The following is a 17,928-nucleotide window of genomic DNA, read 5'->3' as shown; positions in this document are numbered from 1 at the left end:
CTATTACTTGGTTCCATGCAATGGACCGGAAAACTTCTTTAAACAAAACACTTATAAATAAAAAAAGCAACTATATTAAATCACTTATGAGTTTAATACACAATTTTTTTCATAGAAACGTTAAGAAAAGTGAATATGCAATGTTGCATAGTTTTAATTTCTCATTTAAATAAATTAAGCCTGAAACAGATCTTTAAAGATACCCATAATGATATTTTTTTAAATACTTCCCAATTTATTCACTCGGTTAGGTTTAGTTATTCTTATTAATTTAATTATACCTTTTATATTTTTATTACACTACCCTCTTTACTCTCTTCCACAGTAACAAAATCATTATTTAGGTAAATTTAACAACTTTTAAGCACTGTCATTCGCGTATTCAATTTTTTCAACAATTTCTATTTTTTCAACCCAATTCTTTTTTTTTCTTCCCCCTTCTTCGCAAACTTGTCCCCGTAATGATATAATTCCCAACTCCCGTTATTAACGGACGGTCTTTTTTATTATTATAATTCTTTTTTTTTTTTCCTCGAAGGAATAAAAAAAAGAGAAGGCAGACAGTATTTACGTTCCACGTGTAACGTAATTAGGAAGCAGCCCCTTTTTGATAATCGAGATAGTGTGCCCGTAGCTTCTTGCAAAGAAGGGGGGAAGGAGGGAAGAAATATTCGACAATTTTAATTAACTCCCCAATTACTGCTATCCCAACTTCTGTAGAAAGAGCGAAGAAATTTTTCTTGCGAATTAAGAGCAAATACAGCGGGACCTCTTCTTTAGGAAGATTTTAATTTTCCCCAGTATACACGTGTGTGTGTATGGTTGTATTATTCAATAGGCAAATGGAAAACAAGCAAAGCTTCTGTTTTTTATTTTTTTAATAATGTTCACTTATGAATGCTTATTTGAATATAGAAGCTAGGCGCTTATTTCTTTTAATTGCGCTCTTCCCTATTTATCGGCTCTGTTTGTGTTCCTATAGAAGCTTATAGTTATAACCTAAAGGGAATTCTTTTATGTTTGTAATTAAAACGAAGAAATCAAAGCAAATAGATATAATTGCGGCTGAAGATTTCCTACTTTGAATGAAGTATAAAGGCAGGAGGGAAAAAAGGTAGCAGTTTTATTATTCCGCCCCCCTCTAAATAATTACTTTTTAATTTTAAGGGGTATGTGATACGCCGAAATTGCGAGCGAAGATACGAACCAAATCATTTTCATGCTTCAATGAGATTCAGTGATTATTCTAAAAAATGTGTCTAAATAGTAGATAGGCTGATCTTGAAAACCGTTTGATGATGGAGAATCGTATGCGAAAATAAATAATTAATTCGAAAAATTAGAAACAGATTCCTTTCGAAAACGTAAATTAATGTTTCTGTGTAAACACGTTTTTAATTATTTAAATTATTCAATCAATTTTGCGTTTCATCGTAGTATGAGAATTAAAAAAAATTAAATTGAAGTGTGATGTTTTAAAAAATAATGATTTAGTATTATTAAATTTCGTGCAGAATGGTGTTTTGAGTATTTGATGTTTGATAATTTCAAATATTCATTAAAGAAAACAAGATGTAAATTATTATTATGTATCGTTTTTTGTTTTTACTTTTATGGATCGATGATAACAAGATATGTTTGATGAAATTATTCAGTTTTAAATTTTTAAACAAATTCAAAGAAATATTTGACTGCTGAAGAGCTTCGTGAGATAAAGCGCATGTTAAAAACTTTCATAATTTATGACTAATTAATATGTTTTCGAAATGTTTTAAAATTTTAGAAGCGCTAGTATCTATTTATTATTTCTTAGTACGATCAAGCCTATAAAGTAAAAGTTTAGGAAACAACATAATTGGATAAAATACTACAATAATTTTCATTAGTTATTTTATAAAAACACAACTTATCATGAAACAAATACATATTTTATAAAATATTTCTCTTGAGTTGGACTGATACTTAAATGAATACGTTTAAAAATTTTAAACTGGTATTTTTATTTGTTTTATTTCCTAGTTTATTATCATTATTTTTTCTTAATATTAAATACATGACAGTTGATTAATTACAGAAAAAAGTTTATGATAACCAAAATAATGATAAAAATATAAAAACGTTTAAGCAAGATCATTTATTATCATTATTCATTTATTAAACTTTTTATTTGAAATTTTTACCTCAATTCAATTTCATCAAAAATTTAACATTTTGAACTATCTAAATACTTTAAAAAATTGTAATCTAATTTTATGTCAATGACGTAAGTGGAATTATTTGTCATATTATTATTAATAATAGTTTACTGTACATAATTTTATAAAAGGAATTGAATTTAATAAAAAATATTGTATGAAAAAGTTTCGTTGATTGTAATCTACAACTTTAATCAAGTAATTACTTTAAAACTCATATAATCTGAATATAAAACATTAAAAATATGATTTTACTATCGATTTCATAGCTGGTTGGAAGTTTTCAGCTGATTTCTATTATTAAAGACTTCTCAAAGTTAGGCTTAGTTATAATTTGTCTTCTATACAATGCGTGAAAATAAGTATCAGCAATAAGTATTTTGCTAGCATTAAAATTTTGCAGTAAAAAGCAGAAATGGTAATCGTAAAAAAGGTGTTTCCAAGTAACAGTTTAAAACCAGCTGTAAATATGCTCTCTGTTTGTATAGACAACAATGGTTTGCTCTTTGTTAACTAGTTTTACAATCAAAACTACAGCTTGTTAAAAAGTTAACCATAAATTGAGCGAATAACGTGTAAAAATATTTAAATAAGCGTATTAAAAATTTAATAATTATTTTCCAAGACGGCAGCTGGAACTTCTTCCATAATTCTAGTAAATTTAAACAAGCTCTGTAAAGAACAGAATTTTTAATTTTGAGAATTCATTATATTTATTTTTCTATTCAAAATAAGGCAGTTAAAAAGCGTTTTTACAATAAAATATGTAAGTAACCTATAAAAGAATTGCTATAAAAATGCATACACTGTTGCATACATTTTAATAAAAAAGTTTTTCTTTAAATAAAATTTTATTAATTACCGAAACGATTAATTTGTTTTCGCTATATACTGAATTAAAAAAAAAAATATTTCCATTTGTTTTATTAAAAAAATAAATGAATAAATAAATTTCAAGAAAATCAACAAGAAATCTGTAATATTTTATAATTTAAATTGTTTAGTGAAAGAAAGTTTAAAAACATCAAAAGAAAAATATTAAAAAACGTAAGCCAAAACTTAAGTTTTCCGCACTTAACCCTTTGGTTACTTATTAAAGCATATATCTGTTCGCAAGATGGCGCCACCTATGGAGGTCACTCATTTGTCTCCTTGCAATTGTTAATTTTGTAACATTTTCGAAATAAATCAACGAATTAACATTCAAAACTTTAGAAGATAAATAATTAAATCTATATAAATACTATTCATATGGAATTCATAAGAAGCATCCTTAAAAATTCATAAGTATTTACTTCTGAAAATGATATCATTAAACTTAATTAGATTTTCATAAAAAAAAAAAAAAACTAATATCATCTCAACTATTTTGGAAATGTAATAAAACAAAAAGGAATCTAAATATTTATTTGAAACATATATAAATAAAAATTTCATATCTATCCATAAAAATTTAATTTACACAAAAAACACACGCCTTATAAATTTGATAAGATTTTTTTTCTTTTTCTTCACGGTAACTTTTTTCATTGACAAAAAAAATTGTTTTAAGAAAAAAGGTGTAACGAATTTTACTATTTCATTTGAGTTTCTTTTTAGCTTTAAATGAGCCTAAAAAAAATGTTTTGAGTTGATTTTTCTATAAGGCATATTAAATATGCAGATAATTTTAATCGAATTCAAAGATTAAATTAAATACACAGTTATTAAGAATTAACTAACCATTAGCAACAAACACGTGATAAAAATTATTCTAAAATTAGTGTGCTAAATAAACAAAATTATTTGCTTTAGATATATTATTATTATTTTAAAACTCTATTCTTTCCTAAAATTAGAGGGAAAAATTAAAGAAGTGTCGAAAAAAGTCAGCTAAAAAAATTAATGTAATGATTTTTTTAGAAAAAATGTTTGTATTTCAAAAAAATATCGCATTCATCGAATTAAACACAACGCCAACAAATTTTATTAATAACAATCGTTAATTACACGCGTAATCTTAATAATAATTTTGTAAATAATTTTCGGAAAATCGACACTTCTTGAAAAGCTCTTTTTAAAATCAATTTAAAAACAAAAATTAATATTAATCACGCTCCAAAACATAAAAGACGCGAAAAAGTTAAATTACAAAAAATAAAAAGAAAGCCTCTTAGAGACATTTAATAACAAACGGTAGGATTATTATAGCGTAATAGACAGTCAAATGAAGTCCCAGGGGGAAAAAAGCAGTAAAAAAATAAAATAATAAGTTAAAACAAATAAAAGCGGGCGCACCCCTCACGGAAACAAAAGTGAAAATGGAAAACAAAAGCGCCAGGGGTAGCCACAAGAAAGAAAAAGAATCTCTAAAAGTTAGGAGCATCACTTCCTAGTGTGACGTCACAAGCCCTCCAATAAATCGGCTCGGGTCACGTGGTTGCAAAGCGATGACGAAACACAGTGTTTGCAAACAACAGACGATTCCTGCTCTTTCGCGGGGAGAGAGAAAAAGAAGAGGAGAGACGGTGACGTTTCTCTTAAAGGAATGTGGTGTCCCATCGATTGGATAGAAGGGGGTGGGGAACAAATCGTTTTACGATTGCGGAGAAAATTTAGTTTTTTTTTTCTTCCTTTTATTATTTCATTATTTATCTCGTCCCGTTTTTTATCATTTTTTTTTCTCCCCACCCCATGCTCCGTTTCAATTCAATGGCTAAAGCTTCTGATATATTTTTTTAATCTTTTCCCCCTTTTTTTTTTGGCTTCTTCATCCTTATGTGTAAGTTTATTTTTTCTTCTTTTCGTTCGTTCCTTTTTGGGTGTCCATTTCTCAAAGTGTCTACCATTTTAGAGTCTCATTTTGTTGCTTGATTAAGTGAATCAGAAGGGATGGGGTAAAAGATCTTTTGGTATCCAATAAAACGGCAGTTAGCATCCAATAAAAAGAAGAAAATATATGACTTAAAAAGAGATTGAACACTGCTGCCGTAGCTAGAATAAACACTTTACCGAAACCACCTCCAATAAAAGTAGTTTTTTAAAACGTCTAAAGGGGTTTTGCGAAACGAAGTAAAATGTTTTTAGTGACGCTGTGTTTATTTTTTAAAACTTTTTTTTTTTTTATGTTTTCTTGGATTTCAAACTCATTATAGAAAAGAAAAACTATTTAAATTTTAAGACTAGGAAAATATGTTTGAACTATTTTTTCAAGAGTTTATTTGAACTTGCCTACAGTGGAATGCTTTTGTTGACTAAAAAACTGTTTTGTATGTTTATTAAAGTCTTAATGCCTTTTGATAGAATTCATGAAACTTTGCTACTTTATGTATATGAATACTATGTATAAAAGTTGAAAGTTTTTTTAATCTATTGAGCAATTTTACATCATTTTGGTTTTTGTAGCATTATAATATTTTGAAATTTTTCATTTTAACGTTTAAGAAACATTAAACGATTATTTTAAAAAAAAGTATAATAAAATAAAGAAAATAGCGTAGTTAAAAAAATAGTCGATAAATAAATATTTTTTATTTAAAACCTATTACGTTTTACAAAAACTAATTTAAATTTTAAGAATTGAAATAATAAGTGTAATAAGTGTTCCATTCTAAAAATATTTTGAAGAATTCGTTTGTGACGAGCTTTGGTAAACACTTATAGAGAAATAAATGATTAAAGTTGTTTATTTGGAATCATGGAAATTTAACAATGTTTTTCGTTCTTGCTTTCTTTTGAAGCCTTATTAATCAATTTTTTTTTTCATTTCATCTTAGATTTGGTAACTGCATATACAAAAAATAAAATCTCATACAGAGAGAACTATTCTTTTTTTTTTATACATTTATAAGATTAATAAGCAAAACAAAATTATGATTTCTAACAACTCTAATTATGTCTAATAGCTTCATGATATAAAATATCATCCTTCATTCCGTGACAAGACAATCGTGTTAGTATTGCCCCATTACCATTAAAAATAATTTAAAAAAATTACTGCGTATACAAATACTATTTTGCTGTTTGCTGTATGTACTATTTTGATAGTATAACTTAAGTACCGACGAATACCATTTAATCTAAATAAGTTTTATAACTTGTTTTAGGTTCAAAGTATTACTTCTTAATACCTTTTTGTTTTTCAAAAATCTGAAACGTTTAAGATTTAAAAACTTAGTTACATAAAATATTAGCTTAAATTTAAGATATAGTCTTAGACAAATAACCTAATTTTGCATTCTTTTTAAATCGAAACAGAATCTAGATTAATTTCTAGAGAATAAATAGCTTCTTTGAGGGCTTCTACAGTTAATTGTCAAAAATATTTAAAACAGTCAGTCGTAAGATTTTTTTTAAAGATTTAGCTTACACCTTATAATTGTGGTTGAGATACACGATAGGGCTAAATCTCTCGACAATTTTAATACTGTTTTTTTTTTTTTTTTTTTTTTTTTTTCCCAATTCCTATGCTTAGAAAATAATAAAACAGAAAAAAAATAAAAAAAATAAAAACAGATCCAACATCAGATGAACCGTCAAAAATATTTAAAACAATTATTATATTTTTAAAGGTTTAGTGTAATTTAGTTTAGATACATCTGTAATAGCTGAACACTGTCTAATATTTAATCGCAGTGTTTACGATTTCTTTTTATTTCACTTAATTAATTTCACTGAACAAAACTTAAATTCGTTTTAGAAAAACAGATAATTTCTTCTTAGCATCTTTTTTCGAAATAAATCAAAATTTGACAAATTTTTCACCTAAAATAATAAAAACAGTTACTAATAGGACAAACAGTCATTATTTTTTTCCCTCCAAATATTTAGTTATATACACAACAATAGCTCATATTTTGGGTGGATTTTCTAATAGCATAGTTATATCTAACTTTCTTCAAGGAGTGCTTACAGTTTGTGTTTTCTTTTTAAATAAAAATAGAGCCTAGAGTAGTTTCAAAAGAACGGATAGTTTCTTCATAAGATCTTCCTGTAAATCTTTAAAATAATCAAAATATTTATAAGATAAACTAAATTCAATTCGAATATCCGGCAACAGCGTCTTAAATGTAAATACTCACCTTTTACTTACTTTATCGTGTCACATCAAATAAGACTTAACTTAATACTTACCTTTAACCAATTTCGAGAAAAGTGGACTAAAATATGTCTTCGGTACAAATATTTGAGCTGTTATACCGGATATATTTAAAGATGCAATGAAATACGTATTTATATTTATCATTTGCAGTTACAATGTTATGAAAGCTATTTATTTATAATATTTGATAAACAATTTAATGTAAAGGCTTGAAAAAAGGCTTCATGTATCAAATTAAGATTAGTGTTGCTGCAATAAATGCCTTGGGTGAAAAGAATATATATTTAAATTATGTCTTTCAAAGAATTTAATAAGAAAAAAGCATTTGTTGCAAGCCTAAACAATAAAAGAGAAGAAAAAATGACAAAAGATGTTGAAAAGTGGCGTAGCAATAGACCCCAAGGCTTTTTTTTTTTTAAAACGCAGCAACAACTTTGAGAAGATTAAAAAAAAAAAAATCATAATTGTATGGGCATATTTATAAAACGCTACTTGCCAACAGGTTCCCATAAATGTATGGGCATATTCGTAAAACGCTACTTGCCAACAGGTTCCACCCAGTAGTGTATCATTTATTGGTTGTGAAAGTCGACGGGTAAAGAAGTTCAATAAAATTCGCACAGTTCACAACATTATACAACACATAGTCGTATCTTATAAAAATATGCAAAAAAAAAAAATAATAATAATAATAATAACACATAGTTTAAAGTAATATCATTACATTCTTCAATAAGCCACAAGGCAAATATGAGTAAAAATAAATTTACTAGTTTGTTTTTTGATTCATTATTCTGCAGTTCTTTGAATCATCAACAATATATAAAGTGATAATAAGCATTAAAATTAGTAGGGTCTCGTTTAAAAAATATGCCACAGGATCTTTGCTCCCGCCACTCAACAACCAATAAATCACAAACACTGAGAATAAATAAAAATACTTACCTTTGTGCATCGAAGATGCATTTAGAGGATCGAAAGTGTTCATTTTACTCTGGAAAAAAATAGTTCAAAAGTTAAAAATCATATATTTTTATACAATAAATGAAGATCGAAAACAAATAAAATTATATACATATATATTCATTACAGCATACGTTATAAAATATTAATAAATATCATGCAAAAATCATTAGCTTGAGAAAAAAATACTTAAAGTCATAAAATCATGGAGTATTTTCTTAATTTCATTATCACCAAATACAGTAGTTCATTTTACTGCATTAAGGTTCTCATACATAGTAAGAAATTTTAGAGTGTTTAGATATTGTTAAAATTTGTAAGAAATTTTATAACAATACCAAGTTGAATCATTATTATTACGCACAAATATTTAGGAAGTTTAATAACAATGCAAAGTTGAACCATAATTATTACGCACAAATTTGTAGGAAGTTTAATAGCAATACCAAGTTGAAACATCATTATTAAGCAAAATTAACTTGTTTTTACAATACTGTGGTTCAATTTGAATGGAAATATAGTTCACTTTCAAACTTCAGTGAAGTTTATGGAAAATTTATCCCCTATTAAAGTTCGGTTCAACAGGTTTTTACAGATGTGTAGAAAAATTAAGCATATGAAGAGATGCAAAATACATTTACTAGAAAATTTAAACTACAAAACAACTTTCTTGAAATTAAAACATTTTATAATTCAATATAATTTTTAATTATTCTGTTTACACTCAGATGAAAGTAAAAACTGAAATTTTGCAAAGCTACTAGTCAGGATAAGCAAAGTGTTCTAAAGAAATGTATGAATATAATTTAAATATAGTTTAAAAAAATTTAATAATAAAATCTTGATAAGATACAGAATTTATTTCAATTAGAAATAATTTACCACCTAAAAGAGATTTTAACAATTTTCTTTACAACTTAAACTCGCCAACAGAGCTCTGAAATTGATATGTAAGAAATACTGCATCCAAAAAATTATTTTTATTAAAAATATTTAAACGAATAAAATAATCTCAAATAATAAAAGTACGCTGTAAAAAATGGATGCTCAAATACCATGAAACTTTCTTCGTTTTTGACGAAACCGTTTCCTGATATATAACTCCGAGAAAAAGTTTCGCCAGTGACGAAATAATTGTCATCACTTCTTCGAGGAAATGAAATCCGCCAAAATGAAGGAAATATTTCGTAATTCTATGTTTTTCCAAGAAAAAAAATCCTAACGTTTTTAATTATCACTTTTACGCGGGCGTCATGCATGTGACATAACACATGGATGAATAGAACAGAGAGATAATTCACACCCATGCCCAAAGTGGGATTCGGGCCCTAGATCTTTCTGGTATGAGACCAACTCCTTGACCATCATACAAGCCGTTAACTGTATGTCCTCACTTTATTTTCGATAGTATAGTCTTTATTCCAGTTTCGTCATTCCAGTTAACTATATTCCCATAATACACTATGATTAGGTTTCGAGTTGAGAAAACATTTTCGCCATATATTTGAGAATTCACGTTTCGTCACAATTCACTCAATTTCGTGGCAAAATTATTATCAAAATTAACGAAATACTGCTCAGTGATTGTTGAATCGTCAGAAGTGAGAGTTTCATTCTGAGAGTGTAAAAGCAATTAGACAATAAAAGTTAGTGTCAGCTTATTTTTAATATCGTAAAGGAAATGAAAAAAAAAAAGACATTTTCCGAAAAAAAAAAGAAATGAAGAAACTGTTTCGATTGATAATTTCGATTACAGAGCTGTAGTTGAAATAGAGATATCACCTTATCAGTTATATTTAATAAGTTTTAGGTAAAATTAGAATTCATTTAGGAATTAGATAAATAATTTCGTTAAGAATTCTTAGAGCGAATGAAAGAAAATGTTTTGAGGAGAAAATATAAGGATATTTGGAGTCGAAAAAAATTAAAGTTTCACGGACAACCGTTCATAGTTATATTAAATAAAATCCAAACAGACATTAATTTTTAATGAAATTCATCATGGAAATATGAACTACGGAAGATGGAAATGTCAACTGTCAAAATTTGGAGGATTATTAAGAACTACTAAGGATCGTGATAGACATTTTAATAACATTGACATTTTAATAATACTATTGCTATGGTAAATAATAATTAAACATTTACATAATTAGCCGTAAATCAATAGGTAAAAAACAACCATCCCATCGGAAAATATAACAATTATAATTAAAAAATAAACTTCTTGCGATAATTTTTTTTAGCAAGTTGGTGAATATATTTGATTGAATAAAATAAAATACAACGTGAAAAAAAAACATACATAAAGTACAGAAATAGACATACTATAGTGTTACGGTTCGATAAAAGTAACCTTCTTTAGTGTCTGTATAACAAAAATGACCATTATTCTTTGTGTATAGACGCTTTGAAAAGTTCTCGTTTTTAACTAAATTTTTGATTTTGTAAGATTAAATAAATACGTAAGAAAACAAAACCATACCATCGTGAATGATAACAGATATTAATAGAAATAAATCAATTGCGTTACATTATTTTGATGGTGAAAACCAATGAAAAACTAATTTTATTGCATTCAAAAAATGACATAAAACAAAAGGATAATATTAATACGGTGCATGTTTTCAAATAAGATCTAATAACTTTTAGACAATTATTCAGAGAAAAGAAAAGATTTTTTTTTTCATCCATGATATAAAATAATGGGCGGATATCAAGGCATCCGGTAAGCATGAAATTTCCACTCCGATAGCTTAGTGGCGATAACTGACACAACAAGATAACGCCCACTGGCGGACTTCTTTAGAGACTCAAGCCAACCCTTTGAAGTTAAAACCGGAAAATAACGTCGGCAAATGTAAGTCTTAATAATAGCCTCAAGAGATATCGCCAATAGCAGTTTTAGATTTTTTCTGTAGAAACTAGTTCTAAGCACATACATACACCATACTTCGTCAAGCGTATTCCTTACTTAAGGCATATTCAAAAGTATTTTTTTTATGTACTACATGGATGTGTGCGCAGGCACTCAGCCAAATCGAAATATAGAAATGTTTCTGTAACTTATTGAATACCACAAAGAAGTTTATGAAAAGAAAAACAATTAACAATAATAAGAAAACATGCTCACAAAATTTTCAGATAGTCTTGTTTAATATAGTAAATGAGAAGACAGTAATTATTTTTTGCATTATGTACTTAATTACGAATTTTGTTGATGTTGCTAGTGGCAAATGAAGATTTGAACATAGATGTTTGCTTAGAAATTATGTTTCTTTACTGGATAGTCAATTAATGTATTAAGTTTCCCTTTTTTTTCAGTTTTAAGTTTCTGTACAACACTAAATCAGGGTGCGTAGCCAAATTATTCAACAAAAAATAAGCACCTTTTAAGCACTCAAAAAATATTTTTAAGCACTTTAAAAAAATATCATGATTAGGCAGGGTTGGAAAGTTTTTGATAATTGACTGTTTTATCTTGTTTTAACCGTCACGTCAAAAAAAAAGCCTTTTGGCATTGTTTTTGACAATTGTCAAAAATCATGAAATTTTGAATCGTGTAAAACGAATGGCGTTTTCATACGCTACGGACTTACAATACGCCGAAATAGATTGTGGTTGAATTAATTGTGAAAACATTGAATAGAACAATTTGAACTGTGTCTTTTTGCATAATTCGAAGCGAAAATCAACATAGTAAAGGAAAAATCTCATTTTGAAAAAGGGAAAATTAAGCACTTTTTAAAAACGCCCAATGAAAAAAGCACCTTTAAGGGCTTTTAAAAAAGAAAATCGAAAATAAGCACCCGTAAGCACTTTTTAAAAACGCTACGCACCCTGTAAATAGTAACTAAAAACAAAATGTATATACACGTGCCGTAAAAATATAAATAATACAAAAAAGGACAGATTAAACGTAAGGAATTAAAGAAAAAATTTATATGAACTTTGACATATGGGCCCATTCGAAAGACAGATGCTCATTTTACCTAAAAATAATTATTCTTTTATAAATTGTAATTATTATAAAGAAAATGACATTAACGATTACACTAATTATTAGATTACATAAAAATACTTAACACCATAAACTGTTAAGTTTTTTAATATGATTATTTCTAGTTACGAAATATATTTTGTGTTCTATTTTATAATATTTTAAAGCATAAAGTAATTGGCCTTTAAAAACATTCGCAATATACTGGAAAAGTATAAGTTCTATAAGGAAAGTATAAATAAAAGTATAAATAAAAATATAAAGATAGTATATATTGATAACTTTAGATTAATTGGATTCCAACTACTGAATTAATAATTCAGGAGAATTTTTAGAGGTGAAAATTATTTTTACTAGTTTTCAAGTTTTTCATAAATTGGTTCCGACGAACAAAATTTTAAAGAACATATCTTATAATTTTTAACAAATAAATCTATTTTTAACGTGCTTTGAATTAACGAAAATCGGAAAAAGATTCGTCTTAAGAATATGTGTAGTGTGTAGTTTTATAGCTTTAACTCACAAATGAAACTTTAAAGAAACTTTTGTGCATGTGTAAATAAACAAACTTTTCTGTTGCTGTAAATACATGATTAAAATAATGATTCCATAAATAAAACTGTGCTTAAGATTTATCTAAAAAATATTAATAGTTTTCCAGTTTTTCACGAACATTTATTTTAAAGAGCAAACGTTTGTGAAGACATTCATAAAAACACTCACTTAAATAGTACCAAAGATTTGTATAAAATGTAGTTAAGATTAATTTTAAAAGTATAAGCTGGCGTTGAACTGTTTTATACAAATTTATCTACAAAGGAAAAAAATATTTCTAAACAAGTTGATCTTTGACAGTTTTATAAAAATTAATCTTCAAGGGAAAAAAAAAGATTTCTAAATAAGTTGATATTAGACTGACTGTTTTATACAAATTAATCTGCAAAGAAAAAAAATTCTGAATAAGTTGATGTTGGACTGTTTTATACAAATTAATCTTCAAAGGAAAAAAAATTCTAAATAAGTTGATGTTGGACTGTTTTATACAAATTGATCTTCAAAGGAAAAAAAAAATTCTAAATAAGTTGAAGTTGGACTGTTTTATACAAATTAATCTTCAAAGGAAAAAAAAATTCTAAATAAGTTGATGTAAGACTGATTTATACAAATTAATCTGCAAAGAAAAAAAATATTTCTAGAGTTAAAAAAAATTGAGAGTATTTTTTTACAAGTAAAGACGTTCTTAAAAAATAAGTAGTTTTTGCAAATTACTTCTAGTCAATCCTAAATCCATCATCTCCTAAATCCATCAAAATATTTTTCACATGCTGAAAAGTTTTAATCAATTCCTCTATATATTATGACTAACTTTTTACTTATTTCCGAAAATCATCTTCATGTGGATAATTGAAACAATCCGTCGTGAATTAAAGGTCTACTTCAAAAGTGGCTATGGAAGTTTAAAGATATAGCCCCTCTAACAAGAGTTGATGAATGAGATTAATTTCCTTTTTATTCCGTTAAACATTACCTTCGATAGCGCTAACAATGGGATACAAATCACAAAGTTAGTATTTTTGGCTTTTCTCCAAGAGTGCAGAATTAATCAAAAAGCAGATGTCTGAGTTTGGGGCAATCAAAAGAGCATCAATTTTAGAAGGTTCCCCCCTTTCCTTTATTCTTAGCTTTGATTTTCAAAGAAAATTACGAGAGAAAAATTTCCATGCTCTGAGTTTCTTCAGTAGAGGAAATAAAATTGCAGCTGCTTTTCATTGGAAAATGCGATTCTTTATTCATTGATTCTATAAGAAATATCAATACCATTCAACTTTTCAAAAGTATGATTTATTATACCGCTTTACTTTTATTATTACACTACAATTTCAAATAGATACTGTGCAATGCGAAAAGTAAAAATAATTTGAATCAGAAAAATGTAAGAAACGAGAAATTGCCTTAAAAATAGAGAAAAAGTATTTAGAGTTATCAAAGGGGATAAACAGGCGAATGCTGATATTGTGGAAAGGATTTGAGATAGCTATATTAAACCACAATATGCGATATTATGGGAGCAGCGTAATATGGTAATAATGCAAACTTAATACAGTACGAATTTTTACTATTAGTGTTGTGAAAATTAATCATTTTTAAATTTGATTACAATATTATGGTTAAAAAAAAGAGAAATCATAGTTCAATGAAACACCTTATACAAAGTTCCAGGTAGGTTGCACAATATTGTGGTTCAAACTGAGAGAAATAATGGTTCAATAACTCATTATTAAAGTTTCAGCCAACTAGAGCAATATTATTAGTGAGATCATGGTGCAATATATTTCTTTATTATAGATGTAGCAAGCTTGCAAAATATCATGAATCAAGGTACAGCAGAATTAAGCCAATCGCTGGTTCTATTTTATTAAGAGTAATATTGATTATGAATTAGTAATTATTCTCATTTATTTAAGTAATGTGCAAAACTCAGTTGTTTGTAACATGGATATTCAATATGATTTTAAAGCATAAAGTAATTGGCCTTTAAAAACAGTGGAAATATGCTTGAAAGAAATAAAAAAAGATTTTTGTTCTTAACTTAAGATCAGTAAGTTGTCTTCAGCAAATATAATGTATAATTTTCTTACAATAAATTTAAGCTTAAAAAAGTAGAGGGGAAAAAAATGCGGAAACTCATTATAACTTCTGACGCATGCAATTGTTGCACACAAGCAAACGCTGAGTACTTCAAAAATTTTAAAACCGGAAAAACACTATAGTAAGATAAATATTTAGAATTGGAAATCACTTGTGCAACCATCCTTATAAAAATCAAAACATTCAAGGCTGCAGTTACGTTGTATAGTTTATTATTATTTTATAATAATAACACTTACTATGCTTAGTCATACGGTATATCATTTCAATAAAAGAGTTAAAATATACATAACGAGTCATATTCTTCCAAATGTATATTGTATACTAAACTCATAACCGAATCATAACAAAACTGTGAACGGTTGAAGTAATTTCAAAAATACACTTTAATGGTTTACGTTTTCTTGGTTGAGTAACTGTGTTTTGAGGCTTTTTGTTCGCGTAAAGAAAACAAAAACAGATTTTAAAAAAAGAAAAAATATTTTCGTCACCTGAGAACGTACGTTTTCTTAAAAAACAAATGTCGAGTACACAAAAAAAAAAATAAACGAATCACCCTAAATAGTTCTTCATCTAAAGATCGGATCTTCACGTTGTGGGACTCCACCTGAATGCTCCAAGGGGGTGACCTCAAATATTCTAATTAATTACAGCAGACGATATTTTAAATTAAGAAATCAGACACTAAAACGTACTTTCTCTGAATAAACATAGCTTTTTTTTTGTTGACTGATTCGGATTTCTGAATCCCAAATTATAGGGGAGAGCCACAATCTGGGAAATATGGTCCCAATAGTTTGGACAGGAGAGCGGTCCAAATTTGGACCCCTTAATGTGAATTTTACTTTTTACGCATTTCGTCATATCTAGAGAACTTCTTAAGCGGAATGAAATTTTTTTGCACACTATTATAAAATTAATTTTTCCAAAGATAATTCCATGCAAAAATTATTTTTATTAAGTATTTCTTTTTTTTATTTTTTTATTAAAGTCATATTTTTTAAATTTAATTTTTCAGGAAATATTTGACCGCTTTATCTCAAATTCTGTAATCTGCCAAAGAAAACTACATTCTTTAAAATAATGAAAAGAATGTATAACTTAGGATTTAAAATTTTTTAGACTATTATTGCGACTATCCCCTATATTTTTGGGATCAAAAATCTGAATCTGTCGAAATAAAGGTATGTTTAGTTAGGAAAAGTACGTTTTTGTGCCTGATTTCATAACTTAAGATATCCTCTGCAGTAATTAATTAGCGTATTTCAGGTTACCCCTTTGAACCATTAAGATTGAGTCCTAGAACGTGAAGATCCGATCATTAGTTTAAAGGTTATTCAAGGTGGTCTGTTTATTTTTTTGAGCACTGTACACCAATCGGCCCCCTTGCCGTCAGACTAACAGGGGAAGGTTTTCATGGTTTTCCACGCCATGTAACGCAAATGCGGGTTACTTTCATCAAAAAATCCGCCACGAAGGCAAATTACTTCCCATACTTGATCCAGGAATTCCCTTGTCATCTGGATTGGGTTTAAAATTACAAGGTTAAGGAGTTGAACATTAGTAGCCGTAAACCCTAAATAGGGTTGACTGTTCAACGATGATTATATACTCTACAATATAATTTATACTCTTCAACTCAAAAGCTTTATTTTATCTTAAATTTCGATGAGTTACCGAGTAAATTTGATTCTGATAACTAGCGATCGTGAAGCTAATGGCCGAAGAAACATTAATGTTATCATACATAAATGATTCCGTTCTTGGGCATTTGTTGACAATAAGCGGTTGATTCCATCTACTAGTGATTACTGTATTGAAGCATTAATAGCTAATTATTTTCGTCTGTCTCGTTAAATGTATTCCGAAATAAACTAGTACGAACTAGCATTGATATATTCTGCGGTATATTGATACAACAAGAAATTCAATTGTGATGTAAACAGTTTTGGTAAATCCAGATCATTCCGAAATTGATAAGAAAAACAAGGAGAAATCCATCTAAACTCCCCAAAATGAAGGGGACCCATCTGAACGACAGAAGTGTAGTTAAAGAAAACTTAATGATGATAGATGACTTGAACTCAAGAGCAATCTTAGCAAAGCGTTACTTTCACTGCTAATTGTACTTCCCCTCTGCTTTGTTTTCAAGTTTCCTTCAGAAAGAAGAAAAGAAATTACCGCCTCATTTTGTTCCCTAGCTTGGCATTTTCTCCAATATTTGGCTCCAGTAGCACTAGCCCCAGAGCGATTGTCGATATTTTGCAATGCTATCTAAGCCTTTGAAATGGACTTCTTTCTTCCCTTCGCTTTTAATACATCTATTTTTTTTTCTTCTTCCTTTTCTCTTTCCAATTCCGCTTCTATTTTCTATTCAGTCAAAACTAAGAAAAGGGTGAGTAATTAAGCATCGAATATCATTTGCATCCGAAGCAAACGCCATGGTGAAATGGAGGAACCTAATCTGCTCTTCTCATCGTAAGAAAAGATTCATTTATTTCTGCAAGCACGTTCTCCTATGTCGAAAATATTAAGTAAGTCAGTATATAATACCTTTTAATGGTATTTTGTAAAGCTCAGAAACATACAGATATATCGCTAAATATCGATAGTATCGCGATACGGATATTTTAAAAAGTATTCTCACGATATATCGTGTCTTACAATAAATAACGGCGCGAATCATATGCAAAGATAATATCGTGATCATTATCAACAGCTACAATATTGTAAGTATTATTGATAATAAAACTTTTTTTCAAATTTCATTCTATAATAGCTGATCCAGTTTTGAGTTGCTAGCAATGTTAAACTCCGTAGCCTTGTAATTTTGAACCAGACCCAGGAGACAAGGGAACACCTGGATCAAGCATTGGGACAAACTAACCTTTGAGAAGAACTTTTCTGATTGAACTAATCCACATTTGCGTTACATTGAGAGGAAAACATCGAAAAGATCCAACGGTTAGCCCGACGGCAAGGGGACTCTAACCCATGATTCGTCTAATACTAAGGATAATTTTACATCAGAACTGTGGTCG

The 17,928-nt window shown here is 27.9% G+C and overlaps 1 protein-coding gene across 8 annotated transcripts in view; it reads right to left on the bottom strand.

Annotated features, from left to right (window-relative positions):
• LOC107449700 (uncharacterized) overlaps window positions 1–17,928 on the bottom strand; it is a 567,179-nt gene that overhangs the window by 196,410 nt on the left and 352,841 nt on the right. For 6 of the 8 annotated variants that reach the window (XM_071187673.2, XM_071187674.2, XM_043043921.3 and 3 more), the window contains one exon: window positions 8,221–8,269. The exons of the other annotated variants lie outside the window; for them this stretch is intronic. In XM_071187673.2, the coding sequence (XP_071043774.1) occupies window positions 8,221–8,269 (49 nt within the window). The remainder of the gene's footprint in view (window positions 1–8,220; window positions 8,270–17,928) is intronic. 8 annotated transcript variants of the gene reach the window in all.

Source organism: Parasteatoda tepidariorum, chromosome 11 (genome assembly GCF_982258835.1).
Source record: "Parasteatoda tepidariorum strain Cologne lab strain chromosome 11, Ptep-v5.0, whole genome shotgun sequence".
In the NCBI taxonomy this organism is placed as follows: Eukaryota; Metazoa; Arthropoda; class Arachnida; order Araneae; family Theridiidae; genus Parasteatoda; species Parasteatoda tepidariorum.
The sequence above is the reverse complement of the archived record's forward strand: the minus strand, read 5'-3'. Positions and strand labels throughout refer to the sequence as shown.